Source organism: Somniosus microcephalus, chromosome 24 (genome assembly GCF_052327205.1).
Source record: "Somniosus microcephalus isolate GS21.2 chromosome 24, FLI_Smic_1.0, whole genome shotgun sequence".
Classification (NCBI taxonomy): domain Eukaryota; kingdom Metazoa; phylum Chordata; class Chondrichthyes; order Squaliformes; family Somniosidae; genus Somniosus; species Somniosus microcephalus.
The window spans coordinates 1,518,190-1,541,424 of NC_141010.1; the positions used below are offsets into that span (position 1 = coordinate 1,518,190).

The 23,235-nt window shown below is 55.1% G+C and overlaps 1 protein-coding gene across 3 annotated transcripts in view; it reads right to left on the reverse strand.

The window, feature by feature from the left end:
- Positions 1–4,775: 4,775 nt before the first annotated feature.
- ezh1 (enhancer of zeste 1 polycomb repressive complex 2 subunit) overlaps positions 4,776–23,235 on the reverse strand; it is a 72,474-nt gene continuing 54,014 nt past the window's right edge. For all 3 annotated transcript variants that reach the window (XM_085966051.1, XM_085966052.1, XM_085966050.1), the window contains 6 exons: positions 18,908–19,086; positions 17,605–17,700; positions 12,295–12,376; positions 11,750–11,830; positions 11,385–11,469; positions 4,776–6,901 (listed from right to left, as the gene is read on the reverse strand). In XM_085966051.1, the coding sequence (XP_085822177.1) occupies positions 6,841–6,901; positions 11,385–11,469; positions 11,750–11,830; positions 12,295–12,376; positions 17,605–17,700; positions 18,908–19,086 (584 nt within the window). In that variant the 3' untranslated portion in view covers positions 4,776–6,840. The remainder of the gene's footprint in view (positions 6,902–11,384; positions 11,470–11,749; positions 11,831–12,294; positions 12,377–17,604; positions 17,701–18,907; positions 19,087–23,235) is intronic.

Consider the following 23,235-nt stretch of genomic DNA (forward strand, 5'->3'; position numbering starts at 1 on the left):
TGGTCTGGGGGTGATTCTGCGCCCTGTGGTCTGGGGGTGATTCTGTGTCCTGTGGTCTGGGGGTGATTCTGTGCCCTGTGGGTGGGGGTGATTCTGTGTCCTGTGGTCTGGGGGTGATTCTGTGTCCTGTGGTCTGGGGGTGATTCTGTGGTCTGGGGGTGATTCTGTGCCCTGTGGTCTGGGGGTGATTCTGTGCCCTGTGGTCTGGGGGTGATTCTGTGCCCTGTGGTCTGGGGGTGATTCTGTGGTCTGGGGGTGATTCTGTGCCCTGTGGTCTGAGGCTGATTCTGTGGTCTGGGGGTGATTCTGTGGTCTGGGGGTGATTCTGTGCCCTGTGGTCTGGGGGTGATTCTGTGGTCTGGGGGTGATTCTGTGCCCTGGGGGTGATTCTGTGTCCTGTGGTCTGGGGGGTGATTCTGTGGTCTGGGGGTGATTCTGTGTCCTGTGGTCTGGGGGGTGATTCTGTGGTCTGGGGGTGATTCTGTGGTCTGGGGGTGATTCTGCGCCCTGTGGTCTGGGGGTGATTCTGTGCCCTGGGGGTGATTCTGTGTCCTGTGGTCTGGGGGGTGATTCTGTGCCCTGTGGTCTGGGGGTGATTCTGTGCCCTGTGGTCTGGGGGTGATTCTGTGCCCTGTGGGTGGGGGTGATTCTGTGTCCTGTGGTCTGGGGGTGATTCTGTGCCCTGTGGGTGGGGGTGATTCTGTGGTCTGGGGGTGATTCTGTGCCCTGTGGTCTGGGGGTGATTCTGTGCCCTGTGGTCTGGGGGTGATTCTGTGGTCTGGCGGTGATTCTGTGCCCTGTGGTCTGGGGGTGATTCTGTGCCCTGTGGGTGATTCTGTGGTCTGGGGGTGATTCTGTGCCCTGTGGGTGGGGGTGATTCTGTGCCCTGTGGGTGATTCTGTGGTCTGGGGGTGATTCTGTGCCCTGTGGTCTGGGGGTGATTCTGTGGTCTGGGGGTGATTCTGTGCCCTGTGGTCTGGGGGTGATTCTGTGCCCTGTGGGTGATTCTGTGCCCTGTGGTCTGGGGGTGATTCTGTGCCCTGTGGGTGATTCTGCGCCCTGTGGGCGGGCGGGTGACGGATGCCCTCGGTCAACCCCCAGTTACACCGTGAAACTGATGCTCGCCCCGAGTTAGCTCCCGGTACTCGGCGAGCGCAGTTTGTGTCATTCCCCGAATTTCAGGATCACTGGCTGCTCAGAAGATGAAATTGTTGGAACTGGTAAGAAAGATCTTGTATTTTACAACTCCTTCTCTGACCCAGAATGTCCTGAAGCTTTCGAGCCGATGAACCGCTTCTTACGGACGCAAACGTTCCATTTAAAGGCGCGTTCATTTCGCGACACAATCCTAAAACTCAGGATCAACTCAAACTACTGCTCAGTGCCAGACACAGCGAGCGGAGGGAGAAATGGGCAGCGCCTCTCCGAGATCAGCTGCTTGCATTTATGTAGCGCCTTTAAAGTAGTAAAACATCACAAGGCGCTTCACAGGAGCGTCATCAGACAAATTGTGACACTGCCAAAGGAGATATTAGGGCAGATGACCAAAGAGGTAGGTTTTAAGACATGTATTAGAGGAGGTGGAGAGGTTTAGGGGGTGAATTGTAGAGCTTTGGGCCTCAGCAGCTGAAAGCACAGCCGCCAATGAAAATCAGGGATGCTCAGGAGGCCAGAATTAGAGGCGTGCAGACATCTCGGGGGTTGTAGGGGTGGAGGAGATTGCAGAGATAGGGAGGGGCGAGGCTGTAGGATAGGGTGCATCTGTATGATTTAGTAAACATTTTTGTATGACTATAACATGTGAAATTGTATGTTAAAAGCCTGTATAAAATGGTGAATGGCTGAGAGAAAAGCAGGATGGGAAATTATGCCAATCTGACTGAAACTCACTCTGTTTTCAATTACTGAAGGAATGGAATGTAATGCTCAGTTTATGGAGACTGTCATAGACATGATATTCAGTAACGTGATGGCAAAGAGATAAGAGTTAAAAAGAGGTAGGAATTGAAGGCACCCCTCAGTGATAACACTATAAAATGGACAGACTGTTTAGATATTCTCTTTCCAAAGACCATTTCCCAAGATGTTGTCTAAAGATAAAAGGCACTTTGATATGCACAAAGCGAGACCTAGTGGAATCAACAAGGTCATAAAACATGTACCAGGTGTCAGATAGCTGATCACAGTCACGTAGGCAAAGGAAGAGAAAGTGTATAAAGATAGATATTGAACACTGAAGGCAGCGTGAACCAAGAATCAGAGTTGAAGGAGCTTCAGTCAACAGAACACAGCAAGAAACTGGAGAACAGAGCTTCAGTCAACAGAACACAGCAAGACAGAGCTTCAGTCAACAGAACACAGCAAGACAGAGCTTCAGTCAACAGAACACAGCAAGAAACCGGAGAACAGAGCTTCAGTCAACAGAACACAGCAAGAAACCGGAGAACAGAGCTTCAGTCAACAGAACACAGCAAGAGAATAAAGAGACCGCGCCACAGTCACTCGGAAGGAATGGCGAGGCTCAAACAAACAAGACTGTGACTATCATTAAGGAATCTGCTTGATTTTTCATTACAATATTTAATTCTATAAATTGCTCATTTTGTTCCCTTTTACAGGAAACGTTATTGACTGGAGGTGGAAGGTTATTCTGACCCCACCTTGCCCACAGTGCTTCCTGATCTTGCAGGCCTGAGTAACTGATGCTGGTCACCGCTGTCTGTCTCTCTCACTCTGTCTGTCTCTGACTCTGTCTATTTCTCCAATCCTGGTGTAATCCTGACCATCCAATCCCCGCACAGTGAGGCTGAAGGCTCGGTTCACGCGCAGATTGTACCAGGTGTGACCACACTGACTGGAGATGTCACAAACTTTTGTTTCTGCTAAATATCTGGGTGAAGTAATGAAGAGATACGTGTACATTAAACACTGTGGGAATCACTGAGATGGGGTGGTAAGAAGCCAGCTACAGTTGAGTTCCTTGTAGACGAGTTGCTTGGTGCAGGATGTTGAGGATGTGACTGCACCATTGAAGTCTGGATGGTTTTAATTTGTGGATATTTTGCCGAGTGCCTCTGGCCTGTGGCGGCTGAGCTGCTTGTAGTTACAGACGCTGCTCCCAGTCTCTCAAGCCCATTAAACATGGAGGAAGGTGTTTCCTCGACACATTGTCTGTTTTATTGATTCATAGTGACTGTTTCATTCAACATTTCTCGGTGAGGTTTTGGCAGATCTCCCGTCCCCTCAAAATCAAGGGACCGCAGTCAGTGAGACTCCCAGAAAATGAAACTCCAGCTTCACGTGAGCAGAATCGTGGCTGAGGGGAGAACGGGTTAGAACAAAGGTCAGGAAATAATTCCTGCAATTTCTCATTAAAACAGATGCTCGAATCAGAAGGTTGTGAACGTGAGTTCATAACCCAGGTCGATATTCCCGGTGCCAGGACTGAGGGAGCGCCGAACTGTCGGAGGGGCGGTACTGAAAGAGCGCCGCCCTGTCGGAGGGGCAGTACTGCGGGAGTGCCGCACTGTCGGAGGGGCAGTACTGAGGGCGCGCCGCACTGTCGGAGGGGCGGTACTGAGGGAGCGCCGCACTGTCGGAGGGGCGGTACTGAAGGAGCGCCGCACTGTCGGAGGGGCGGTACCGAGGGAGTGCCGCACTGTCGGAGGGGCGGTACTGCGGGAGTGCTGCACTGTCGGAGGGGCGGTACTGAAAGAGCGCCGCCCTGTCGGAGGGGCAGTACTGCGGGAGTGCCGCACTGTCGGAGGGGCGGTACTGAAAGAGCGCCGCCCTGTCGGAGGGGCAGTACTGCGGGAGTGCCGCACTGTCGGAGGGGCGGTACTGAAAGAGCGCCGCCCTGTCGGAGGGGCAGTACTGAGGGCGCGCCGCACTGTCAGAGGGGCAGTACTGAGGGAGCGCCGCACTGTCGGAGGGACAGTACTGAGGGTGTGCCACACTGTCGAAGAGGCTGTACTGAGGGAGCGCCGCCCTGTCGGAGGGGCGGTAGTGAGGGAGTGCCGCCCTGTCGGAGGGGCGGTACTGAAGGAGCGCCGCACTGTCGGAGGGGCGGTACCGAGGGAGTGCCGCACTGTCGGAGGGGCGGTAGTGGGAGAGTGCTGCCCTGGCGGAGGGGAGGTACTGAAGGAGCGCCGCACTGTTGGAGGGGCGGTACTGAGGGAGTGCCGCCCTGGCGGAGGGGCGGTACTGATGGAGCGCCGCCCTGTTGGAGGTTCCATTTTTCGGATGAGATGTTAAACAGTGGCCATGTCTGCCCTCTCAGGTAGATATTAAAGACCCCACGGCACTATCGGAAGCGTAGCAAGCTCCCCAAGTGTCCTGGCCAATATTTGCTCTGAACCAACATCGGTTAACTGGCCCCTCACCACACGGCTGTTTGACCGATCTTGCTGTGCACAGAATGGCTGCCACAATTGCCTGCGACACCACTCCAAAATAATTCAGTGTGCGATGCGACTTGATGAACGTTTGCATCAATAAAAGTCCTTTTTTCCCCAAATTCTCAGGCATTTAATGAAAAATGCAGAATAGGAAGGATTGCAATGGTGAATTTTCAATCATTCCATCAGAGCTGGTTCTATCGGAGGGGAACCGGTTTCAGTCTGTGTCTGATGGGACACAATCATCGCAACAGAACCTGCAACTAGTGTCACCATCTTCCCTCACCCTTATTTACGAACACCTGCCCTGACAACTGATGAACTGATTTTGAATGCAGGTGGCTTCCACGCGGTTGTGTGAGCAAGGAACAGAGAGAATTCATTTATCATTTTTATTTCAAATGCATTTTAAGGAAAGAGCGGATTCTGCTCCATGCTCCACTTCGAGATCCCAACCGTTCTCAGACTGCGCAAAACGTGAAACTCTGCAAAGTCGGGACTCTGAAATCAACCAAATGTCGCATCTCAGTGGAAAGCATCGCTCCACCAGAGAACTCGCTGCTTCACACAGGCTGCGTTACAGCAGGACTAGCAAACCTGGGCTAATATTCTCACTTGGTGCAGTGGATGGAGACGTCACTGAAGACCACCTAATACAGGTGTGTAAATCATGAACAGCGTGTAAATCACAAGCAGTGTGACGACATACAGGCGTGTAAATCATGGGCAGCGGGACTCCGAATTGTGATGTGGACTCTGGCAAGCCAGGCTCCTGCAGCACCAAGTCAGACACTCAACTGGCTAAACCTCTCCCTCTCCCAACATCGCACGGCTGCTGGTTTCTGTTGCGGAACCGTTTGAGAGAGAGAGAGAGATCGGGACGTCCACAGTCCGCTTGAATCAGCCGCCTCACCGTGCAGGCAGGAGTTCCACCCAGTCTCTGGAACCAGCCGCACCTCAGAAACCCTTTGAAATGTGTCTTGAGTAAAAGTTATGACAGACATTAGTTCTTGTGCCAACTGAACCTGGACTGTGTCCCCGAAAAGAAAAGTGTCTCTCAGCCCCGAGCCCCTCAAGCCTCGAACCCCAAACCCCAAATCGGGGGGTCCCAGATTCTGGGCTCCCAGTGTCGAGGGGGGATGTCCCAGATTCTGGGCTCCCAGTGTCGAGGGGGGATGTCCCAGATTCTGGGCTCCCAGTGTCGAGGGGGGATGTCCCAGATTCTGGGCTCCCAGTGTCGAGGGGGGAGTTCCCAGATTCTGGGCTCCCAGTGTCGAGGGGGGAGTTCCCAGATTCTGGGCTCTCAGTGTCAAGGGGGGAGTTCCCAGATTCTGGGCTCCCAGTGTCGAGGGGGGATGTCCCAGATTCTGGGCTCCCAGTGTCGAGGGGGGCGTTCCCAGATTCTGGGCTCCCAGTGTCGAGGGGGGAGTTCCCAGATTCTGGGCTTCCAGTGTCGAGGGGGGAGTTCCCAGATTCTGGGCTCCCAGTGTTGAGGGGGGATGTCCCATTGTCGAGGGAGGAGTTCCCAGATTCTGGGCTCCCAGTGTCGAGGGGGGATGTCCCAGATTCTGGGCTCCCAGTGTCGAGGGGGGATGTCCCAGATTCTGGGCTCCCAGTGTCGAGGGGGGAGTTCCCAGATTCTGGGCTCCCAGTGTCGAGGGGGGAGTTCCCAGATTCTGGGCTCTCAGTGTCAAGGGGGGAGTTCCCAGATTCTGGGCTCCCAGTGTCGAGGGGGGATGTCCCAGATTCTGGGCTCCCAGTGTCGAGGGGGGCGTTCCCAGATTCTGGGCTCCCAGTGTCGAGGGGGGAGTTCCCAGATTCTGGGCTTCCAGTGTCGAGGGGGGAGTTCCCAGATTCTGGGCTCCCAGTGTTGAGGGGGGATGTCCCATTGTCGAGGGAGGAGTTCCCAGATTCTGGGCTCCCAGTGTCGAGGGGGGATGTCCCAGATTCCGGGCTCCCAGTGTCGAGGAGGGATGTCCCAGTGTCGAGGGGGGATGTCCCAGATTCTGGGCTCCCAGTGTCGAGGGAGGAGTTCCCAGATTCTGGGCTCCCAGTGTCGAGGAGGGATGTCCCAGATTCTGGGCTCCCAGTGTCGAGGAGGGATGTCCCAGATTCCGGGCTCCCAGTGTCGAGGGGGGATGTCTCAGATTCCGGGCTCCCAGTGTCGAGGGGGGATGTCCCAGATTCTGGGCTCCCAGTGTCGAGGGATCCCAGTGTTGGGGGGAGGTGTAGCTGAGAGAAGGTGAGGTGCAGCAAAGGCTGGTCTAAGTATATGTGCTGATGGCAGACTGAGACACCACAACGGGCAACAGTCGTTCTCTGGGCTCTGACACAATACAATAGCTCAAACTCACACCAGCCGCTCAGGAAATGTGTCAATGGGCCCGCTACACACATCTACCTGACACCCAAACACAGGTTTGACATTAAAATAACAATGGGTTCACAGCATTTCCATCTTCCGTTCAATTCCCACGTACTTCAGTGCATCTGCCTGGCTGTATCTGAAACAGAAACACAAAACCTTGTTTCAGGCATTGTATCGGTCACATGTGTGTTTTTATCTGTTCTGAATGCAAGTCCTTTCAGATGTGGAGTCGGATTTGAATTCACGGATAACCTGCCCAGATTGTGCATTTTAGCAACTTCTAAATCTTCAGTTTGCATAAACCAGAAAATGTACTGTAACTAGTAGCAGAAATCAGGAAATGAGGGGCAAAAGGTTCAATGAAAAATGATTCCTTTTATCATAGAATGATGCTGCACAGAAGGAGGCCATTCGGCCCATCGTGCCTGTGCCGGCTCTTTGAACGAGCTCTCCAATTAGTCCCACTCCCCTGCTCTTTCCCCCATAGCCCTGCAAATATCTCATTTTCAAGTATTTATCCAATTTCCTTTTGAAAGTTATTACTGAATCTGCTTCCACTGCCCTTTCAGGCAGCGCGTTCCAGATCACAACAACTCGCTGCATAAAAAAAAATTCTCATGTCACCTCTGGATTCTTTTGCCAATCACCTTAAATCTGTGTCCTCTGGTTACTGACCCTCCTGCCAGTGGAAACAGTTTCTCCTTATTTACTCTCAAAACCCTTCATGATTTTGAACACCTCTATCAAATCTCCTCTTAACCTTCTCTGCTCTAAGGAGAACAACCCCAGCTTTCCAGTCTTTCATCCCTCAGGGAAGCGTGCTTGCACCGCTGCTGTACAACATCTACACGAATGACCAACCTGTAGACGATGTCACACGCCGTTTTATATATGCTGATGACTTATGTGTCACTGCCCAAAGCACTGATTTTAACACCGTGGAGAAAACGCTTTCTGAGGCCTTGGAGGAACTAAAATCCTACTATGAAGAAAACCACCTTCGCGCAAACCCATCAAAGACGCAAGTTTGTGCATTCCACCTCAGAAACCGTGAAGCCAAATGCCAGCTGAAAGTAACCTGGTGTGGAGCAACACTGACGCATTGCGAGCACCCTATCTACTTAGGAGTCACCCTTGACCGATGCCTCACCTTCAAGAACCACATCGAGAAGACAAAGGCAAAAGTGAGTGCACGAAACAACATCCTGAATAAGCTCACTAACACAAGATGGGGAACAAGCCCAAAAACATTGCGAACCAGTGCACTTGCTCTTTGCTATTCCACTGCCGAATACGCCTGCCCTGCATGGGAAAGGTCTACTCATGCCAAGAAGATGGATGCCGTTCTGAATGCAAGCTGCCGACTTATCACAGGTTGCTTAAAACCAACAAACACCAACAGCCTATATATCCTGGCGGGTATCGCTCCCCCTGATATAAGAAGGACGGTAGCCAGCAAGAAAGAGCGACTCCGTCAAACATCAGATGAAAGGCACCCTCTGCATTGTCATACGCCTACACCCAGCCGCCTAAAGTCAAGGAAGAGCTTCATGAACAGTGTTGTTCCATTACAATCAACCTCATCTGAAGCCCGCATCGTCTTGTGGAAAGACCGGCTCGCCAGTCTTGAACAACCCCCAGCGATGGAAATTTTACCTGATGAAAGCCTTCCCCCAGGAGCTAATTGCAACTGGGCAACCTGGAAGTGCCTTAACAGACTTAGGACCGGTGTAGGTTGCTCAAAGGTGTCACTAAGCAAATGGGGATATTCAACCAGCCCGACAACTTGTGAATGTGGAACTGAGGCACAGACTATGCAACATCTCCTGCAATGCCCATCGTTAGAGGAACCCTGCGCTGTTGCAGATCTTGCCGAATCCAACAACAAGGCGCAAAAATGTGTCCAGTTCTGGCTGGGCTATGTATAGACTGTCCGTGGGCACGATAAGAAGATGATCCCTGGTACCATTCTTGTAAATCTCCTCTGCACCCTCTCCAAGGCCTTGACATCCCTCCTAAAGTGTGGTGCCCAGAATTAGCAACATAGGAATAGGAAGAGGCCATTCAGCCCATCGAGCCTGTTCTGCCATTCAATGGGATCATGGCTGATCTGCGATCTAACTCCATCTACCCACCTTTGGTTAACAGAAATCTATCAATCTCCGATTTAAAATTAACAATTGATCCAGCATCAATTGCCATTTGCGGAAGGGAGTTCCAAACTTCTATCACCCTTTGTGTGTAGAAGTGTTTCCTAATTTCACTCCTGAAAGGTCTGGCTCTAATTTTTAGACAATGCCCCCCCAGTCCTAGAATCCCCAACCAGCGGAAATAGTTTCTCTCTCTACCCTATCTGTTCCCCTTAAAACCTCGATTAGATCACCCCTTAACCTTCTAAATTCTAGGGAATGCAACCCTAATTTGTGTAGTCAATTGAACACAATATTCCTGTCTGCCAACATTCCCTATAACCCTCTCTGCCGGTCCCGCGCAGCATGAGACCGGCTTTTCCTATGTTAAAGTTTGCACACGTGCGAACCTGTGAATGGGCTGCACTGCCCCTTAAAGGGGCCACGCACCCGAACAAAAATTACAGGGAACACTGCCCTCCGCCCTCTCAGGTGGACTTAAAGGATCCCATGGCTCTATTTCGAAGGTGTGGAGATGCCGGAGTTGGACTGGGGTGGACAAATGTAAGAAGTCACACAACACCAGGTTATAGTCCAACAGCTTTATTTGAAATCACAAGCTTTCGGAGCGCTGCTCCTTTGTCAGGTGAAGTGACGCGAAGTGAAGTGAAGTCACCTGACGAAGGAGCAGCGCTCCGAAAGCTTGTGATTTCAAATAAAGCTGTTGGACTATAACCTGGTGTTGTGTGACTTCTTCTATTTCGAAGAGCAGGGGAGTTCCCCCCGGTGTCCTGGGGCCAATATTTAACTCTCAATCAATATCACTAAAACAAATTATCTGGTCATTTTCACATCGCTGTTTGTGGGAGCTTGCTGTGCGTAAATTGGCTGCCGCATTTCCTACATTACAACAGTGACTGCACTTCAAAAAGTACTTCATTGGCTGTAAAGCGCATTGGGACATCCTGAGGTTGTGAAAGGCGCTATAGAAATGCAAGTCTTTCTTTTCTTTTGTACTCTATTCTATGCCTGTTTATAAAGCCCAGCATCCCGTGTGCTTTAACAGCCTTCTCAACTTGTCCTGCCACCTTCAAAGATTTGTGTACGTACACCCCCAGGTCTCTCTGTTCCTACACCCCCTTTAAAATTGAACCATTTCGTTTATCTTGCCTCTCCTCATTCTTCCTTCCAAAATACGCAAATGATCAGCGAGCGGGGACAGTGCGGCGCGAAGCCGCGTGTTGCTGGACTCAGTCTCTTCACACACGTTATTGCCCACAAACCGAGCAGGAGGGAGCTGATTGGGCACAAGGAGTGACCAGCTGATCACTGACCGGCCAATTGGGGACAGGGAGTGGCCAGGTGATCACTGAACAGCCAATTAGGCACAAGGAGTGACCAGCTGATCACTGACCGGCCGACTGGTGACAGGGAGTGACCAGCTGATCACTGACCGGCCAACTGGTGACAGGGAGTGACCAGCTGATCGCTGACCGGCCGACTGGTGACAGGGAGTGACCAGCTGATCGCTGACCGGCCGACTGGTGACAGGGAGTGACCAGCTGATCACTGACCGGCCGACTGGTGACAGGGAGTGACCAGCTGATCGCTGACCGGCCGACTGGTGACAGGGAGTGACCAGCTGATCACTGACCGGCCAATTGGGGACAGGGAGTGACCAGGTGATCACTGAACAGCCAATTGGGGACAGGGAGTGGCCAGGTGATCACTGACCGGCCGATTGGGGACAGGACCGGCCGACTGGTGACAGGGAGTGACCAGCTGATCGCTGACCGGCCGACTGGGGCCAGGGAGTGACCAGCTGATCGCTGACCGGCCGACTGGGGCCAGGGAGTGACCAGCTGATCGCTGACCGGCCGACTGGGGCCAGGGAGTGACCAGCTGATCGCTGACCGGCCGACTGGGGCCAGGGAGTGACCAGCTGATCGCTGACCGGCCGACTGGGGCCAGGGAGTGACCAGCTGATCGCTGACCGGCCGACTGGGGCCAGGGAGTGACCAGCTGATCGCTGACCGGCCGACTGGGGCCAGGGAGTGACCAGCTGATCGCTGACCGGCCGACTGGGGCCAGGGAGTGACCAGCTGATCGCTGACCGGCCGACTGGGGCCAGGGAGTGACCAGCTGATCGCTGACCGGCCGACTGGGGCCAGGGAGTGACCAGCTGATCGCTGACCGGCCGACTGGGGCCAGGGAGTGACCAGCTGATCGCTGACCGGCCGACTGGGGCCAGGGAGTGACCAGCTGATCGCTGACCGGCCGACTGGGGCCAGGGAGTGACCAGCTGATCGCTGACCGGCCGACTGGGGCCAGGGAGTGACCAGCTGATCGCTGACCGGCCGACTGGGGCCAGGGAGTGACCAGCTGATCACTGACCGGCCGACTGGGGCCAGGGAGTGACCAGCTGATCACTGACCAGATGTGGGATTCTCATTCACTGGCGGTTTGTGAAGATTTAGTTTTAAATTTCACCTGTAATCGAAGAACAATTCCTCGCCGGTCTGGATCACTCTTTTGGCAAAAATCCCAATTCGGTGATCGCCGTTCACCATGACAACTGGAAAAAGAGAAAACGAGTCATTGATGCCCAGAATCGCCTGTGGCGTTTGGCATCACGAGGTTAGGCGCTCCGCTGTGTGGCCCGGGCAGTTGGGGCCCTGCCCTGAATTGTCAAGCAAATTGCTGTTTCCCCTCTCACATTCTCAGACCCCCCGCCTCCCCTAGCCCTTCACCCTATCCCCTCCACCTCCCCCCTTATTTCTCCTCCTCCCCCACACCCTCATCATGCTCCCCATCCACTCACTCCTCCCCACCCCCCCCCAACCCCACCCCCTTACCTTTAGCGTAACAGTTGGGATTGACGGAGTGATTTGCGAATCGGATTTTGTTCCCTTTGCGCGTAGCATCAACAACAAAATCTACAAAACAGGAACGAAAACGTCGATAGAGCGAGACCCCAATTACCCTTCCCTCCGACCCCCACCCCCCACAATCCCTGCTGAAGAAATTGGCAGGGCTGAAGCAGGAGTCGGAGTATCGGAAAGTCACTCCGTGGCACCAGGACCCTGTGGAACCTGCAGTTCCCAAGCCGAGTCTCCCGCGTCCGACACAGTTGCCAGACCAAGTCTCCCGCGTCCGACACAGTTCCCAGACCGAGTCTCCCGTGTCCGACAGTTGCCAGACCGAGTCTCTCGCGTCCGACAGTTGCCAGACCGAGTCTCCCGCGTCCGACACAGTTCCCAGACCGAGTCTCCCGCGTCCGACACAGTCCCCTGATCACAGCTATTGAAGGCCCCACAGCAGCTCAAACACAGCGACACTGGACAGGCAAAGCACAACACCGATTATCAACAGCCTGGACAGTGTGAGCAGGTACACTGACCATTGTTCAGATTGAACAGGAAGCTGGACATGTATTTATCGTAGACTTTCCCTCGCCGATCTGCTTCATCCTGAGATATAATCTGCAAGGAAAACAGATCAAGGGTCAGACCGTCCAGCATTGCTTGCATGCTCTGAGACCAGCACAGTTTAAGGTGAAGCCTGCAGCTCCCGGCCCAGCCCCCCCATCACGGCCCAGCCCAGGTACCCCCGCGGCCTGGAGCTCACCGGGCTGCTGGGACACAAACCCAGCGGCCTCAACACATCAGCTCAGCACCGGGTCATGTGACTGGGACTATCCTGCAATCTTCCAAAATTCCCTAGCTTCAGGAACAGTCCCAGTGGATTGGAAGGTCGCAAATGTAACCCCACTATTCAAGAAAGGAGGGAGAGAGGAAACAGGGAACTCCAGGCCAGTTAGCCTGACATCGGTCGTCGGGAAAATGCTGGAATCCATTGTTAAGGAAGTGGTATCAGGGCACTGAGAAAATCATAACATGATTAGGCAGAGTCAACATGGTTTTATGAAAGGGAAATCGTGTTTGACAAATTTATTAGAGTTTTTTGAGGATGTAACTAGCAGGGTAGATAAAGGGGAACCAGTGGATGTAGTATATTTGGATTTCCAAAAGGCATTCGATAAGGTGCCACATAAAAGGTTATTACACAAGATAAGGGCTCATGGGGTTGGGGGGTAATGTATTAAGTATTAATGTATGCATAAAGGATTGGTTAACAAACAGAAAACAGAGAGTAGGGATAAACGGGTCATTTTCATGTTGGCAGGCTGTAATTAGTGGGGTGCCGCAAGGATCAGTGTTGGGGCCTCAGCTATTTACAATTTATATTAATGACCTAGATGAAAGGACCAAGTGCAATGTATCCAAGTTTGTTGACGATACAAAGCTAGGTGGGGCAGTAAGATGTGAGGTGGACGCAAAGGACTCGATTTTCAGTGTGCCGTGGAGTCGGGTTTGGAGGTGTGCAGGTGGTTAAAATCCCAAAATCAGGGGCTCCGACCCCATCCCGCCTTCAAGCCAATTTCAAAGGAGGCGGGTACCCGCCCCACACTGGGACCCGCCTACCCGAGGCGGGAAGGGATTAGTGCCAATTAACTGCCTGTTAACAGGCAGTTTTTAGCCTAATCCCTATTTTTAAGCTTGAACTGTGGGAATCCCGATGGCTCCAAACCACGCCAAGTTGGAGGAGTCGGGCCGTCGGGTTGAAGGGCTTGGAGGGGTCGAGATGTCGGTGTTCAGGTGAGTGATGTGTGCATGAGTGCAAAGGTAAGTGTGTTTGGTGTGTCTAAAGTGATTAAATAAGTTTTACATACATTTTCTTACCTTTTCAGCCTTCCTTCCTTTAGGTTTGGGGAGTCCCTCATCTCACCGGCACAGAAAGCAGAATGGCTGCGATCTGTCAAAAGTGACAGCCTTCAGCTTTCTGTGCAGGAGAGATTTCTAACTGAGTCTGTGGAGAAGGACTCAGGTTAGAAGTAAGACTGTCAGTGTTTGACAGCTTCAAACAACTGTGAAACACTGATATTTCATCTGTCAAAACCTCTTGAGAGATGAAATTTCAATCTGTGACGTCACCTGTTGCCGGGTGGCCCTTAATTGGCCTGCTGAGCCCGCTGGGTGGGCTCAACAAGGCCAATCAAGTTAAAATCGCGTGGATTGGCCGCATCTTGATGGAGGCGGGACTACAACCCCGAAAGTTGTAGTCCCGCCTCCAACCCGACTCCTGAATGAAAATCCAGCCCATAGAGTCTGCAAAGGGATATAGATAGACTGAGTCAGTGGGCTGTAAGGTGGCAGATAGACTGAGTGAGTGGGCAGTAAGGAGGTAGATAGACTGAGTGAGTGGGCAGTAAGGTGGTAGATAGACTGAGTGAGTGGGCAGTAAGGTGGTAGATAGACTGAGTGAGTGGGCAGTAAGGTGGTAGATAGACTGAGTGAGTGGGCAGTAAGGAGGTAGATAGACTGAGTGAGTGGGCAGTAAGGAGGTAGATAGACTGAGTGAGTGGGCAGTAAGGAGGTAGATAGACTGAGTGAGTGGGCAGTAAGGAGGTAGATAGACTGAGTGAGTGGGCAGTGAGGTGGTAGATAGACTGAGTGAGTGGGCAGTAAGGAGGTAGATAGACTGAGTGAGTGGGCAGTAAGGAGGTAGATAGACTGAGTGAGTGGGCAGTAAGGTGGTAGATAGACTGAGTGAGTGGGCAGTAAGGAGGTAGATAGACTGAGTGAGTGGGCAGTAAGGAGGTAGATAGACTGAGTGAGTGGGCAGTAAGGAGGTAGATAGACTGAGTGAGTGGGCAGTAAGGAGGCAGATAGACTGAGTGAGTGGGCAGTAAGGAGGTAGATAGACTGAGTGAGTGGGCAGTAAGGAGGTAGATAGACTGAGTGAGTGGGCAGTAAGGAGGTAGATAGACTGAGTGAGTGGGCAGTAAGGAGGTAGATAGACTGAGTGAGTGGGCAGTAAGGTGGTAGATAGACTGAGTGAGTGGGCAGTAAGGAGGTAGATAGACTGAGTGAGTGGGCAGTAAGGAGGCAGATAGACTGAGTGAGTGGGCAGTAAGGAGGTAGATAGACTGAGTGAGTGGGCAGTGAGGTGGTAGATAGACTGAGTGAGTGGGCAGTAAGGTGGCAGATAGACTGAGTGAGTGGGCAGTAAGGAGGTAGATAGACTGAGTGAGTGGGCAGTGAGGTGGTAGATAGACTGAGTGAGTGGGCAGTAAGGTGGTAGATAGACTGAGTGAGTGGGCAGTAAGGAGGTAGATAGACTGAGTGAGTGGGCAGTAAGGAGGTAGATAGACTGAGTGAGTGGGCAGTAAGGAGGTAGATAGACTGAGTGAGTGGGCAGTAAGGAGGCAGATAGACTGAGTGAGTGGGCAGTAAGGTGGCAGATGGAGTATAATGTAGGGAAATGTGAGGTTATTCACTTTGGTAGGAAGAATAGAAAAACAGAATCTTTTCTAAATGGTGAGAAACTTTCAAATGTTGGTGTTCAGAGAGATTTGGGTGTCCTCGTGCAAGAAACACAGAAAGCTAGCATGCAGGTACAGCAAGCAATAAGGAAGGCAAATGGCATGTTGGCCTTTATTGCAGGGGGTTGGAGTATAAGAGTGAGGAAGTCTTGCTCCAATTGTACAGGACCTTGGTGAGACCACACCTGGAGTACTGGGCACAGTTTTGGTCTCCTTATCTAGGGAAGGATATACTTGCCTTGGAGGCGGTGCAACGAAGGTTCACTAGATTGATTCCTGGGATGAGAGGGCTGTCCGATGATGAGAGATTGTGTAGAGTGGGCCGATACTCTCTGGAGTTTAGAAGAATGAGAGGTGATCTCATTGAAATGTATAAGATTATGAAGGGGATTGACAGGGTAGATGCTGAGAGGTTGTTTCCCCTGGCTGGAGAGTCTAGAACTAGGGGGCACAGTCTCAGGATAAGCGGTCGGCCATTTAAGACTGAGATGAGGAGGAATTTCTTCACTCAGAGGGTTGTGAATCTTTGGAATTCTCTGCCCCAGAGGGCTGTGAATGCTGAGTCTTTGAGTATATTCAAGGCGGAGACAGATAGATTTTTAGACTCTAGGGGAATCAAGGGATATGGAGATCGGGCGGGAAAGTGGAGTTGAGGTCGAAGATCAGCCATGATCTTATTGAATGGCGGAGCAGGCTTGAGGAGCTGTGTGACCTACTCCTGCTCCTAATTCTTAAGCTCATCCAAAATTCTGCTGCCCGTATCCTAACTCACACCCAGTCCCGTTCACCCATCACCCCCTGTGCTCACTGCCCCGTGTCCTAACTCACACCCAGTCCCGTTCACCCATCACCCCTGTGCTCACTGCCCCGTGTCCTAACTCGCACCAAGTCCCGTTCACCCATCACCCCTGTGCTCGCTGCCCCGTGTCCTAACTCGCACCAAGTCCCGTTCACCCATCACCCCTGTGCTCGCTGCCCCGTGTCCTAACTCACACCCAGTCCCGTTCACCCATCACCCCCTGTGCTCACTGCCCTGTGTCCTAACTCACACCCAGTCCCGTTCACCCATCACCCCCTGTGCTCACTGCCCTGTGTCCTAACTCACACTCAGTCCCGTTCACCCATCACCCACTGTGCTCACTGCCCCGTGTCCTAACTCACACCAAGTCCCGTTCACCCATCACCCCCTGTGCTCACTGCCCCGTGTCCTAACTCACACCCAGTCCCGTTCACCCATCACCCCGTGCTCACTGCCCCGTGTCCTAACTCGCACCCAGTCCCGTTCACCCATCACCCCCTGTGCTCACTGCCCCGTGTCCTAACTCACACCAAGTCCCGTTCACCCATCACCCCCTGTGCTCACTGCCCCGTGTCCTAACTCACACCAAGTCCCGTTCACCCATCACCCCCTGTGCTCACTGCCCCGTGTCCTAACTCACACCCAGTCCCGTTCACCCATCACCCCCTGTGCTCACTGCCCCGTGTCCTAACTCACACCCAGTCCCGTTCACCCATCACCCCCTGTGCTCACTGCCCCATGTCCTAACTCGCACCAAGCCCCGTTCACCCATCACCCCCTGTGCTCACTGCCCCGTGTCCTAACTCACACCCAGTCCCGTTCACCCATCACCCCCTGTGCTCACTGCCCCGTGTCCTAACTCACACCCAGTCCCGTTCACCCATCACCCCCTGTGCTCACTGCCCCGTGTCCTAACTCGCACCCAGTCCCGTTCACCATCACCCCCTGTGCTCACTGCCCCGTGTCCTAACTGACACCCAGTCCCGTTCACCATCACCCCCTGTGCTCACTGCCCCGTGTCCTAACTCACACCCAGTCCCGTTCACCCATCACCCCCTGTGCTCACTGCCCCGTGTCCTAACTCGCACCCAGTCCCGTTCACCCATCACCCACTGTGCTCACTGCCCTGTGTCCTAACTCACACCCAGTCCCGTTCACCCATCACCCCCTGTGCTCACTGCCCCGTGTCCTAACTCGCACCAAGTCCCGTTCACCCATCACCCCCTGTGCTCGCTGCCCCGTGTCCTAACTCACACCAAGTCCCGTTCACCCATCACCCCCTGTGCTCACTGCCCCGTGTCCTAACTCACACCCAGTCCCGTTCACCCATCACCCCCTGTGCTCGCTGACCTACATTGGCTCCCAGTCCAGCAACGTCTTGAATTTGAATTTCTCATCCTCGTGTTCAAATCCCTCCATGGCCTCCTCCCTCCCTAACTCTATAACCTCCTCCAGCCCCACAACCCCCCCTTCCCGATTTTGGCCCTTCGTGCATCATTCACTTCGCCCCACCATTGACGACCAACCTCTCCACAATATTCCGAGATGAACTCGTTTTTCTGGACTGATTCCTTGATGAAGGTTCCCCATCCGGCCACGTCCGACGGAGCGATTAACAGGTGCTGAGAAAGAAGCAGGAACCAGTGAGAATCCCATCGATTGGAATGGCCGCCTTCCCCTGAACCCACTGTCCAGCTGGCAGGCCGGGGACCAGTGTGAACGGCCCCCGGCAGACAGGTTAGTCCGGGGCGGGGGGGGGGGGGAGGGGGAAGCCCCAGGACCCAGCTGGCAGGCCGGGGACCAGTGTGAACGGCCCCTGGCAGACAGGTTAGTCCGGGGCGGGGGCGAGGGGGAAGCCCCGGGGCCCACTGTCGAGCTGGCAGGCCGGGGGCCAGTGTGAACGGCCCCTGGCAGACAGGTTAGTCCGGGTGGGCGGGGGGGGGAAGCCCCGGGGCCCACTGTCCAGCTGGCAGGCCGGGGGCCAGTGTGAACGGCCCCTGGCAGACAGGTTAGTCCGGGGCGGGGGGGGGGGGGAGGGGGAAGCCCCAGGACCCAGCTGGCAGGCTGGGGACCAGTGTGAACGGCCCCTGGCAGACAGGTTAGTCCGGGGCGGGGGCGAGGGGGAAGCCCCGGGGCCCACTGTCGAGCTGGCAGGCCGGGGGCCAGTGTGAACGGCCCCTGGCAGACAGGTTAGTCCGGGGCGGGGGCGAGGGGGAAGCCCCGGGGCCCACTGTCCAGCTGGCAGGCCGGGGACCAGTGTGAACGGCCCCCGGCAGACAGGTTCGTCCGGGGGGGCGGGGAAGCCCCGGGGCCCACTGTCCAGCTGGCAGGCCGGGGACCAGTGTGAACGGCCCCCGGCAGACAGGTTAGTCCGGGGCGGGGGGCGAGGGGGAAGCCCCGGGGCCCACTGTCCAGCTGGCAGGCCGGGGACCAGTGTGAACGGCCCCCGGCAGACAGGTTAGTCCGGGGCCGGAGTGGGGGGGGGGGGGGGGGCGGGGGAGGGAAGCCCCGGGGCAAGGGATGCCCAGAGCACTCCTGGCCCACCAGGAAACCTGACAAAAAATGTAAAAACTTACCTGCCTGAACCTCTTCTAACCTGAAGTAGGGGGGGTGGGTAAGGGATCCCTTGCTACTTCCCCTCCGGCTCCCCCTCCCCTCCCCCGGCTATAATAGCAGGTCAGTGCCCCGCTGCATTCTGGGTTTGCCCCGCCCGTTGTCTCCGGAGAGCAGGTTAATATTGGGACCCAGCAGGGTCAGAGGTTAAACTCAGTGTCCATTCCACTGAGAGACTCCAGGCCTCACTGTGAACCTCAGCCTGGTCTAAATTACCTTCTTGAGACCACGTTGGATGCTGCAGTTCTTGCAGGAGACGATCTTGCTGTCCCAGTGATCTGCGGCCCCACAGGTCTGGCACAGGTCGGGATCGCACTCGCGCACAGCCAGGTAACAGGGGCATTGCTTAGTGTTACACTGAGTCTTGCAGCGGCAGCCAGGAAACCGGTTCTGGCCTGAGAAAACATTTCAAACATTCAATGAGAAATTTTCCTAAACTCTGTTGTTAAGAACATAAGAATTAGGAGCAGCTGTAGGCCATTCGGCCCCTCGAGCCTGCTCCGCCATTCAGTAAGATCATGGCTGATCTTCTACCTCATCTCCACTTTCCTGCCCTATCCCCAAGGTTGAGTAGGTTGGGCCTCTACTCATTGGAGTTCAGAAGAATGAGAGGCGATCTTATCGAAACATATAAGATTGTTAGGGGGCTTGATCGGGTGGATGCGGTGAGGATGTTTCCACTGATGGGTGAGACTAGAACTAGGGGGCATAATCTTAGAATAAGGGGCTGCCCTTTCAAAACTGAGATGAGGAGAAACTTCTTCACTCAGAGGGTAGTAAATCTATGGAATTTGCTACCCCAGAGAGCTGTGGAAGCTGCAACATTAAATAAATTTAAAACGGAGATAGACAGTTTCTTAGCAGATAAGGGAATTAGGGATTACGGGGAGAGGGCAGGGAAGTGGACGTGAGTCTGGATTCGGATCAGCCATGATCCTATTGAATGACGGAGCAGGCCCGAGGGGCCGTATGGCCTACTCCTGCTCCTACTTCTTATGTTCTTATGCCTTGATTTCCTTAATATCCCCAAATCTATCGATCTCAGCCTTGAATATGCTCAACGACTGAGCCTCCCCAGCCCTCTGGGGTAGAGAATTCCAAAGATTCACCACCCTCTGAGTGAAGAAATTCCTCCTTATCTCAGTCCTAAATGGCCGACCCCTTATTCTGAGACTGTGACCCCTGGTTCTAGACTCCCCAGCCAGGGGAAACATCCTCCCTGCATCTACCCTGTCAAGCCCTGTCAGAATTTTATGTTTCAATGAGATCACCTCTCATTCTTCTAAACTCTAGGGAATATAGGCCGAGTCTACTCAATCTCTCCTCATAGGACAATCCCCCCATCCCAGGAACCAGTCTGGTGAACCTTCGTTGCACTCCCTCTATGGCCAGTATATCCTTCCTTAGGTAAGGAGACCAAAACTGTGCACAGTACTCTATAGGGCCTTGGTGAGACTACATCTATAGTTGCAATAAGATTTCTTTACTCTTATACTCCAATCCTTTTGTAATAAAGGCTAACATACCATTTGCTTTCCTAATTAATTGCTTGTTGAATGTATTCAGCCCCTCGCTGCTGTGACTCACTGTAGCCGATGATGGATTCGGATCCTCCTCAACCCGTCAATGTTGGTTAGGAGGTTTTCTTTAGGCTGAGCCCGGCCTTCACCCAGGCTTTCTCTACTACCAGGCCCAGGCATCTGACATGGCCGGTGTACTGGGCCTGAGCCTCCAGAGCATCTGTGCGAACTGCACTGAAATCCGTCTTTAGTAATCTGTTGTCGACCAGTTTCAGGTTTTTGATTCCTGACTTGTTCATATTTTGTGCACCCGTTTTTGATTTCTTCAGATTTAAGCAGCATTTACACTCAGTCACCGAACCTCACCACCTGTGTCCCAAACTCTAACTCCCGTTAGCAGGTGGTCCCATAGCTCTGGATGGGTTAACTCCTCCCACCACAGGTATGGACCCTCCCGCACTCCCCACCCATTACCCACCCCCAATATACCCTCCCCCACCCACACTCCCACCCACCTCCCACCCCCAATATACCCTCCCCCACCCACACTCCCACACACCTCCCACCCCCAATATACCCTCCCCCACCCGCACTCCCACCCACCTCCCACCCCCACCCACACTCCCACCCACCTCCCACCCCCAATATACCCTCCCCCACCCGCACTCTCACCCATCACCCACCCCAATATACCCTCCCCCACCCACACTCCCACCCACCTCCCACCCCCAATATACCCTCCCCCACCCGCACTCCCCACCCATCACCCACCCCCAATATACCCTCCCCCACCCGCACTCTCACCCATCACCCACCCCCAATATACCCTCCCCCACCCGCACTCCCACCCACCTCCCACCCCCAATACACCCTCCCCCACCCGCCTCCCACCCCCAATATACCCTCCCCCACCCGCACTCCACACCCATCACCCACCCCCAATATACCCTCCCCCACCCGCACTCCCCACCCATCACCCACCCCCAATATACCCTCCCCCACCCGCACTCCCACCCACCTCCCACCCCCAATATACCCTCCCCCACCCACACTCTCACCCATCACCCACCCCAATACACCCTCCCCCACCCACCTCCCACCCCCAATATACCCTCCCCCACCCGCACTCTCACCCATCACCCACCCCAATACACCCTCCCCCACCCACCTCCCACCCCCAATATACCCTCCCCCACCCGCACTCCCACCCATCACCCACCCCCAATACACCCTCCCCCACCCGCACTCTCACCCACCTCCCACCCCCAATACACCCTCCCCCACCCGCACTCCCCACCCATCACCCACCCCCAATATACCCTCCCCCACCCGCACTCTCACCCATCACCCACCCCCAATATACCCTCCCCCACCCGCACTCCCACCCACCTCCCACCCCCAATATACCCTCCCCCACCCGCACTCCCCACCCATCACCCACCCCCAATACACCCTCCCCCACCCGCACTCCCCACCCATCACCCACCCCCAATACACCCTCCCCCACCCACCTCCCACCCCCAATATACCCTCCCCCACCCGCACTCCCACCCATCACCCGCCCCAATACACCCTCCCCCACCCGCACTCTCACCCACCTCCCACCCCAATACACCCTCCCCCACCCGCACTCCCACCCACCTCCCACCCCCAATATACCCTCCCCCACCCGCACTCCCACCCACCTCCCACCCCCAATATACCCTCCCCCACCCGCACTCCCACCCCAATATACCCTCCCCCAACCGCACTCCCCACCCATCACCCACCCCCAATACACCCTCCCCCACCCGCACTCCCCACCCATCACCCACCCCCAATACACCCTCCCCCACCCGCACTCCCACCCATCACCCACCCCCAATACACCCTCCCCCACCCGCACTCCCCACCCATCACCCACCCCCAATATACCCTCCCCCACCCGCACTCTCACCCATCACCCACCCCCAATATACCCTCCCCCACCCGCACTCCCACCCACCTCCCACCCCCAATATACCCTCCCCCACCCACCTCCCACCCCCAATATACCCTCCCCCACCCGCACTCCCCACCCATCACCCACCCCCAATACACCCTCCCCCACCCGCACTCCCCACCCATCACCCACCCCCAATACACCCTCCCCCACCCATCACCCACCCCCAATACACCCTCCCCCACCCACACTCCCACCCACCTCCCACCCCCAATATACCCTCCCCCACCCGCACTCCCACCCACCTCCCACCCCCAATATACCCTCCCCCACCCGCACTCCCCACCCATCACCCACCCCCAATACACCCTCCCCCACCCACCTCCCACCCCCAATATACCCTCCCCCACCCGCACTCTCACCCATCACCCACCCCCAATATACCCTCCCCCACCCGCACTCTCACCCATCACCCACCCCCAATATACCCTCCCCCACCCGCACTCTCACCCATCACCCACCCCCAATACACCCTCCCCCACCCGCACTCCCCACCCACCCCCAATATACCCTCCCCCACCCGCACTCCCCACCCACCCCCAATATACCCTCCCCCACCCGCACTCTCACCCACCTCCCACCCCCAATATACCCTCCCCCACCCGCACTCTCACCCATCACCCACCCCAATACACCCTCCCCCACCTGTACTCCCCACCCACCTCCCACCCCCAATATACCCTCCCCCACCCGCACTCCCACCCATCACCCACCCCCAATACACCCTCCCCCACCCGCACTCCCCACCCATCACCCACCCCCAATATACCCTCCCCCACCCGCACTCCCCACCCATCACCCACCCCCAATACACCCTCCCCCACCCGCACTCCCCACCCATCACCCACCCCCAATACACCCCCCCCACCCGCACTCCCCACCCATCACCCACCCCCAATACACCCTCCCCCACCCGCACTCCCCACCCATCACCCACCCCCAATACACCCTCCCCCACCCGCACTCCCCACCCATCACCCACCCCCAATATACCCTCCCCCACCCGCACTCTCACCCACCTCCCACCCCAATATACCCTCCCC